Source organism: Lactuca serriola, chromosome 8 (genome assembly GCF_051521515.1).
Source record: "Lactuca serriola cultivar US96UC23 chromosome 8, Lser_US96UC23_V15, whole genome shotgun sequence".
Taxonomy (NCBI): Eukaryota; Viridiplantae; Streptophyta; class Magnoliopsida; order Asterales; family Asteraceae; genus Lactuca; species Lactuca serriola.
This window is the reverse complement of record NC_136415.1, coordinates 110,266,601-110,275,744: the sequence shown is the minus strand read 5'-3', so window position 1 is coordinate 110,275,744 and position 9,144 is coordinate 110,266,601. Positions and strand designations below refer to the sequence as shown.

The following is a 9,144-nucleotide window of genomic DNA, read 5'->3' as shown; positions in this document are numbered from 1 at the left end:
AATAATTGTAAATGTGATCACAACCACACCCCCACCTCCACCTCAACTTCATACAACAAACCCTAATTGTCGCTCTTCATAGTCTTTGACAACATTTTAACATTATGACAAAACATTACAATCGATCTTACACACATAATAAAAAAACACACAACTTTCCTTTGACCAACAATTCATTAATCACATGAATTAACTTCCATAGGTAAAAACGATTGTTGAAATTTGTAATGTGATTTTCATATTATCATCAACATGTAACATTTTTTATTAACAATATTTAATAGAAACAAAACCATAACAACACAAATTAATATCATTTGTTCCTTAATTACAACCATTTTGTTCTCTATATCGACATACAACAACTGAATAACGCATGATCTATTCCTAGTTTTCCTACTAGAATCACCCTCGACGTTAAGATCTTGTTAAACATAAGCTTCATAGTATCTCATCGTTGCCTTTAAAGAATCTCAACTAGACATTTTCTAAAATGATTATGGTGTCATTGAGATGACCGATACCGACGTAGTACGTTAAATTTTCACCCCAATAATAGCATTTAGAGAACACCAGTTTTGCGATCATATCTTTAGTTACTCATCTGCAACCAATGCCACCTCCAATCTCTCCTCCATTGATGTATGTAGGGTTTCCACCGTGGAGGAAATAAATTTTACTAATGGAATAAGACTATAAAGGAAGTCCATATATGTTTGTCGAAGTGCGTCAACAAAATATATTCAACTTTTTATGTTTTTCATATAATAAAGAAAACAATGGGAGAAAAGAGATGGAGAATGAGAAAAAATGGTTGTGAGGAGGGGGTAGACAAAGTCATGGAAGTGGTGGGGTGGGGTGTCCATCTCATTTTTTTTTCCTTTAAAATATAATTAGAACATATTCAATGGTAAAACTATGTTACGACTTAAAATTAATCTAAAACATAGTGATTTTAAAATGCTTTATAAAATCCCACTTTTAAAGTTCATAAATGTACCATAATTTAATATTTCAAAAAATATGTCCCAAACTCCAAGTAAACATAAGTTCGTTAAAAAATGCAAGTAAAGTAACAACTCACGTTAAATGTTAAGAAAACATATAAGGTCTTCATCGTTATAATCAATTTTGGCCAACAACCAGACCGAAATGCAACTCTGAGATGCGACGAATATCATATCTGGAAGCAATTTAAATAGAAGGACCAATGGTGTGTCTGGTCAATTTCAGGTCCAAAATGACTAATTCAAGAATAATTGATCATTTCGCAAAAAAAAACACAATTATTGATTATTTCCTTTAAGAATAATTTCATATATGGCTATAGCTGTAAATATTTTATATATTTTAGAGTTGTTTATATGTATGATTTAAAAAAATAATTATTGTGATGTAGAAATTTTGATTCTATTAAGAGTAGAAACTAGAAAGAACAACTGAAATTAAATTAAATAAGTAATCGACATCTCAAACGAACCGTTGTAACAACTTAGATCACCAAAATTAAGAGCAAAAACTAGATTTGCCATGTATTATGAAACGGATAATTTTATAGCAAATCTAGACATCCCCTTAGTAAAAACCTAGGATTTATATTTAAATCGTACAAAATGTATTTTTTTGGAAAATGCAAAACCGATTCTTAGCATAATATGAGTAATATTTTTTAAGGGAGTAAGGTTTTTCTATTCTTTAAGACTTTATACTTTAAAAGGATAAAAAAGCATAGCCTTTTAAGCATCCAATAATAAAGACAATCGCATTTGCACCAAAAGGAAGTCGTGAAGTGGGTTCCACATGATTCACCCATCTAATCTTCTGATATGGCCACCCGCGAATATCTCCACCTCCATCAGCCGTCCGATCGAAAACGACCCTCTGACACTCCTCTAGAAACCGAGTGGTTTCCAGCCCCAACGAGGAAAACAAAACCCTTTCAGTTTCACACCCCATAAAATACTTTTCATCACTCTATTTTCACACACTACACTACTTTTCTGTGAAAATTTCTTCGGATTTTGGGGAGGAAGATGATGACGAACAAGAACTTGTAGAAAGTCAAATCTTTTTGTGAGATTTTCTTGGGAAAAGGAGATTTCTTTTGAGTACTGAGATTTAAGTTGGTTTTCTTTGTTTGCTGCGAGGAGCTTTGTTTTTGTGCCCACCGCCCACCGACATATTGCTCTTCCTTTTGAAGAACCAGTTAAAGTTTGTGCATTTTCTTCATACCCCAGGTAACTGTTCGACTAAATGCCTCAGTGAGTATTCTTCTTGAATCAGTACTCAAACTGTTACTGTTTATGCTTTTTATGGTTTTTGTTTAGTGCAGAAATTTTGAGCGATTGTTCTGCTCTTATGTTTCTTGATAGCTCTGAAAAAAGAAAATCGACGATTTTCACCGGAAAAAGGAAGAAAATTTCCCTGTTTTAATAAAAATTAGCACCCAAGTTTTGGAAGTAACAAGCATTTTCTACTGAAGATCTTGATTTTCATCTGTTATTCAGTTATTATTATGGTCAAAGAAACACTTTTTATGCGTATTTCTTGCTTTTGAAGTTGAATCATAACTTGAATCTGGGTCTACTTTATTGTATGTATGCTTGTTGATTCAGGGTCTACTAACTACTTTAGTGTGTATATGCTTGTTGATTAATTAAGAGAATAATTCTATCATGGCGTAGATATAACCAAAAAGGAAACTGAAGCAAGCATGTGCTCAATGCCCTCTTGATTTATTTTCCACTCAATTACTTTTGTGCTTTTTGTTTTTGTTTCCCCTGTCTTAATCAAAGGTTCAATATTCAAAATCTTCTTTTGAATTGTTATCCGTCTTTCTTTTTCATCAACAGGGAATCTTAAGTTATGGAGTTTTTTTTTTATGATACACAGAAATGTCATCATCTTATCTTCATCATCACTGATGTTAATGATTTTAGGACCACAAGATTCTTAATTTCATTTTCTTTCTTGTCGTAGTCCTTGTGTAGAGTAGACTATTCCTAGGTTTTATTTCAGCTCCTTGAATTAAAACTAGTGAAGCTATTATTTTCCTTTTTCGATATCCAATTGGTACTTTAATTGTTTAATGTCTCGGGAAATATTGTTAATTTTTAACAATATCTTCAAATTTTGTTAAATAATTCTATTTTTTATATTAGGAATAATCCCAAAAAATGACCACTTTATGATTATGATGTGATGTTTAACAAAGTCACCAACTTTTTTAAAACTTTCACGAGAAAGAAACGAGTATTTCGTATTTTGAAGCAATAATTTTCTGTACCTCAAATGGGTAAAGGGGGACCATAAAGGAGAATCTAAACCATTAGCTATCTTGGTGTTTTCTTGATTTTAAAGAATCTTTTAAGATTTTGGCTATTTGTAGGAAACATATCATATGTTCTGAATTATTTGTAACACATTTGGTATTTCTTTTTCTTTTTTTATCGTTTTATGTACTATAATTTTCTTCTATTGTTTCTCATTTGTAATCTTAATTGTTGTTTTCAGATGACATATCTCCCTCTTGTTCACAAAATCATGTGAAATTTTCTTGAAAAAACAACCGAAATACATAAGATGGGTGAGCTGGCATCTAATCGTGCTACATTCCGGTCAAAATTCGAATTAGAAAAACGTCACCATTCCCATTCCGACATCCGTTCCAAAGTTGTAAAAAGTCAACCCAAGATGGAATCATCAACACCTTCAATGGAAATGGAAGAAATCATCAAACACATGAAGCATTTACCAAATTATCTTGAAAATGGAAAACACGATCGAGCTTTAAGCTTTGGAGTTATGGATTGGAATCGCTTACAAAAATGGCAAGATTTCCAAACTCATAGACACGAATTTGTTAAAACCAACAAATGTTCATCATCTAGCAGCAATTCCTCTTCATTGTTTTCAACCGATGGATTATCTCCTCAATCAAGTCAAAGTCAAAGTCAAAGTCAAACCTGGTCTCCTTCTAGTCAAAAAGTCAACCGGGTAACTCTACAATCTCATTTCACATCATCTCCAAATCAAGATTTCATTATAAACAAAACTCCAGAAACAATAAATTCAAATTCTTTCAAGAGTCCAGATGTCAAAACAAGAAGTATATCCCCACTTCGTCGGCTTAGCTTTAGCTCAAAATCATCGGGTCCCACAGAAAGACCCGAGTCTCCATCTAACCGGGCCCACTCAAGCCCATTAAGAAGGTTATTGGACCCGATCTTTCCATCAAAAAGCCAAGAAGATTCAAGAACAAAAGCAAAACAGAAACTCGATTTCAAGGAAATTAAGGTTGATGATGACATATCATCATCATCATCATCAACAAGAAGAAAACAAGCTCTTTTTCAAACAACCATTAAAAACGATCGTCTTTTATTCACATTTGCAGTTGAAAACAACGACATTCTTGCTGCCACATTGACCAGTTTGACTTCTTCCGGAAAAAACAATAATGGGAACTCGATCTATACGTTTTTCACAGTTCACGAGGTTAAGAAAAAAAACGTTAAATGGTTATCACATGGGACAAAAAGCAAAGATTACGGTTATGTCCCTAATGTAACAGCTCAAATGAAGGTTTTAAATTCATCAAAAAGTCAGGAGTTTGTTTTATTCTCTGTGAATTCGAATGTCCAACCACAAGAAGAATTGGAAGCCATTGTTGTGAAGCTTTCAAGAAATCAAGAAAAGTTTAACACAACGGTTGTCCTACCTGGTGGGACCCATGGTGTCCCAAGTAAAGGAGAGCCTTCATCGTTGACTGACAGGTGGCGGTCTGGCGGGGTATGTGACTGCGGTGGTTGGGATGAGGGGTGCAAATTGAAAATTCTTACTAACCTGAACACTGGTGCACAGTTTGAGCTTTTTGTTCAGGTATATGGTGGTGTTATTATGAAGGGGTATAAATGGAAGAAATACAATGTAATTTAATTTAATTTTTTTTTTGAATTTACAGGGTGAAATTGGGGAGAAGAAACCGATGTTTAATTTGTCTCCATTGAAGGAAGGTATATTTTCGGTTGATTATAATTCATCATTGTCGGATTTACAGGCGTTTTCGATATGTATATCGGTTGTGGAAAGCAGAAAAATGTCACGAAATATACAACTCAGAACACATTGTCATGAGGGCGTTCCGGTAATTTACACACCGATTCCAGGTATTAAGAGAAGTGTAAATGGGAAGGTCGTATCTTTGTAATTTGAAAAGGACTTGATTTGTGTTGTTTAAAGTGTTTTGAGAAAATAAAAGCAAAAGGAGACTTTGTGCATATCTTGTTCCTGTTTTGTGTAACAAACGCAACTTTACTTGTTTATTATTATATTTTATATTATGGGTTGTATTTGTTAATGAGGAATTTGTGTATAGTGATAATTATATAACTTGGATATTAATTCGGATTATGTTAAGACAGTTTTTGTAAGTAGTATTTTGACCCTTATATGTTTGAGATGCAAATTTGCAAGTTCTAATTTCATTAGACAAAGTCTAAATTTTTTTATACAAGACTTATGTACGCTGTTTTAATACATATATATATGAAGATGTTTATGATAGAGAAAGCATAGTAAATCATAGAATTTATGATACAGATCTAAACTAGGGATGAGCATAGGCGGGTACCCGTCTCATTTGACGAGAACCGGAACCGGAACCGGAACCAGAACTGCTCTCGGCAGTTCTTAAATGTTTGGAACCAGTCCTGGAACCGGCGGTTTCGGTTCCGGGAGCGGGTAATTTGGTTACATTAATTTTGTTAACTTTTGTCGATAAAATCACAATTTAGTTCGATCCAAATCAAATCAATCTGGACTAAAGATGGACAAAATCAGACCAATATTCTAAACCGGTCTAAGTAATATATATATATATATATATATATATATATATATATATATATATATATATATATATATATATATATTGGTTCCGACGGGTACCCAGCGGGTAGCGGTTCCGAAAAAACGAGAACCGGAACCGAAACCACTTAAGGTGGCTCCATAACTTTAGGAATCGGAACGGTTCCAGTTCCAAAACCGGCAGTTCCGAGGTGGTTCCAGATCCAAAAAGGGGTACCCGGTTCCGATACTCATACCTAATCTAAACCACTTTGTGTGAAATGCTCTTTATATGTGGTTGGTGATGAAAATGTTCTTTAGCATTTTAAAAGACCTGAAATCCCTCCAAAACTTATGCATTGGGCTTTATAGTTTATGGGCCTATGGCCCTTTCTATCATTTTATACCAAATATTATGGACTTATGGTAGTTCTTTGTAAAATAGAAATTACCCACTAAGCTTTAATTGATCTTTCAAAATATGTAGTTTAAATGAAACTCTAATGATTCGTTTTTGTTGTTTGATATACGAGTGGACTAAAACTCTAAAAGTGAATAAGAATGGAATGACTTCAACACCATTTTTACTTTTTGTTCTATTTTTATGACAAAATGATCGGTTATAGACTTATATCACGAATTCATGAAATTGATTATTCAGTTGGTTCCGTTTTATTTGTGTGAAAAACGGTGTAAACCCGGATTCATCTCCATCCCATTAAACTTTTTATTTATTTATCAAAAACAATAAATATATTGTGTTTATATAACTTATTTAGATTTTTCAAATACATTTTATATCTATTAGCTATTTATAAATTTTTATTGTTACAATAATTTATAAATTATTAATTAAATAAATATAACCAAATAAGTTTTTGTATATAATTTATTCAAATTAATTGATACGTTATTAGGACAAATATTGTACTATTAAATAAAACAATTATATTTATAACACATTTGCTTTTGATCGATTTGAGGATGATTTTGATCTAGTTTTTTTACTTTTAATTTGTTTCGTGGGTGAGCTAGTTCACCATAATGTCATATGTGTAGCCACGTCACCTTTGCAACCAGTACTACTCACATTATTCCTTTCAATAATTTGACTTATTTGACATATATTTTTGATAGTTTAGGGACGTAGAATACCAAAAATAAAAATATGATCAAACCAAATAATTTGATGGTCAATAATGACATTAACCCAAAAACTCAAGTAAATGGGCATCTCACGACCCTTCGTAGATCTCTAGGGTGTATTGCATTATGAGACCTTCTAAAATTTGTTATAACAACTGGAAACAAATTTTGTAACTTCTTGAAAATACCATTTCATCATTTTTATACTTCACAATATTTCGAGTATGTATATATTGAATTTGAATGTAATCAATTTTTTTTGGTCACCTATGAATTTTTACACTCCTTACACATTGATACGCTCATTTGAAATGCTATTTTGTGGATTATCCAACAATTGTATTTCGAGAAAACCTAGGTATAGGACCGTTATGATCCCTCCCTAAGATCCTCATGAAAGTTTAATAATAAATTTCTTCTTTCTCTCCTTCTAGAATTCTAACAAATGAAGGGCACTCTTTCGTATGGGTATATAAACAGGAAGAACCAAGAAGTTACATACGTGCGAAATAGAAATAGAGAAACATATTTTCACCTAGACAAAAAATCAACAATACGAAATATAGCTACTGTACCAGATATGCCGTCAAATTTAACGGAGGGAGTAACGATGGGAGAAAGACCAATCACGTGATACATTTTCCAAAAAGGGAACGGCGGGAAATAAAACCCATGTGAAGGCCAATGATTTCTTAACATTATTCCCACTTCATTTCGGTCAACCTAATGGGACCCAATTTTCCCACCAATTTATTTTGACAAAACCGATAAAATGCAATTTTTTTTTTTCGGTTTTGGTTCAAATCCCGATTTCTTTTGTTTCTTTGTCCATTTACCGTGTTTTTATGTGAATTTGGCCTGCTAAAGTTAATATGACTAATATGCCCTTTTAACTTGTTTTCTTTTATTTTCTTAAAAAATATATTTTATTTTAATATAAATGTAATAATAAATAAAGTGGAGCCCACCACACCCCTCTCTCTCTCTCATGATTTTTAGAAAATGAGGTCACTAACGAACTCTAAAATCCCGAAGGCCAAAGCCCAATGGAACCCCACCTGATTCCTCAACCTTTTCCAGTTACCCATATGCTCAAACCTATCAATCTCGTTTTCAAACCCGATCCACATGGATCAAAACTCGTATGATCTTTATACTTCCATCAAACCTCCACCCATAACCTCCATTCTTTGAGAATTGCTTCATTATCTGCCAAATGGGTATAAATTGTTATCAAAATTGAACAATCTCACAACACATCCATATTCTTCAAATTTATCAAAAGCAATTTTTGGGGCTTTTTAGCCCTAGAAATTTCATGTGATATTGAGTTTAGAGAGAAGAGAAACCAATCGTTTTCTTAATTTGGTTTATGTTCTTGATTCTTCTGTGATTCTTAATAACCATATGATCTTTTACACCAAATTGGAGAAAGGGGTGACCGAAGAGGGAAGAGTAGGGGAGATGTATTGGAATTTGATGAACAAGATGAAGACCTGAACATGGTTTAATCAAATATGGGTTTGTCTTTGTCGCTCCCCTTTCACGACTTGTTATGTAACATCCCAAAATCACAATATAATTTTTCATTTTTAAATTAAAGAGAAATCATTGTTTTCAGTTAAACGCAAGTCATAAAAACCCAAGATCAAGTACTGTTGGACCAGTGTCTAAGCTCATAACTATTATTGGTATGTACTTGACCCGATTGCGAGCATGGTCCTTTTGGGTTGCCTTCACCAAAGCAACTTGATAGGATGATTTATGGAGAAAGAGATTAATAATGATTTATTAATATATTATATGAATAATATACTGAAAGAGAAATCATATTGTTTAATTAATATTAGTCAAGAATTAATTAGGAAATTAATTTTGTGATTAAAAGACTTTAATTAAACTTGGGGGACTGATATTGTAATTATAAGATAGTTGCAATTGGGCTATGGATCACCTTGGAACATAGGATGGACGAATTCTATGGGAAGCCCATAAGGAATTTGTCCAACGGGTGTTCTAAAGGGAGTCCATGGGCTGCTTAGGGTTTCCTAGTTCAAAACCTTAATAGCCTCACATATTTAAGGACCCCTAGGGCACCAAAAAAACGTGGCTAAGCTTCCCTTAGGGTTCTTGGACGAATTTTGGTGCCTC

At 33.0% G+C, this 9,144-nt stretch overlaps 1 protein-coding gene across 2 annotated transcripts; it reads left to right on the top strand.

The window, feature by feature from the left end:
* Positions 1-1,838: 1,838 nt before the first annotated feature.
* On the top strand, positions 1,839-5,359 carry LOC145066544 (uncharacterized). Of its 2 annotated transcripts, none has more exons than XM_079013830.1 (3): positions 1,839-2,261; positions 3,514-4,881; positions 4,964-5,359. In XM_079013830.1, the coding sequence occupies exons 2-3, from the start codon at positions 3,583-3,585 to the stop codon at positions 5,207-5,209; spliced, it is 1,545 nt and encodes a 514-aa protein (XP_078869956.1). In that variant the 5' UTR covers positions 1,839-2,261; positions 3,514-3,582; the 3' UTR covers positions 5,210-5,359. The 2 variants fall into 2 exon arrangements, with proteins under 2 accessions (XP_078869956.1, XP_078869955.1); XM_079013829.1 differs by having other exon boundaries at positions 1,841-2,237.
* The last annotated feature ends 3,785 nt before the right edge of the window (positions 5,360-9,144 follow it).

Excerpts from the sequence above, each read along its gene's own strand:
- LOC145066544 (XM_079013830.1), top strand. The coding sequence starts at position 3,583 with ATGGGTGAGCTGGCATCTAATCGTGCTACATTCCGGTCAAAATTCGAA. Across the intron at positions 4,882-4,963 it reads AGTTTGAGCTTTTTGTTCAG|GGTGAAATTGGGGAGAAGAA; the intron begins GTATATGGTGGT and ends TTGAATTTACAG.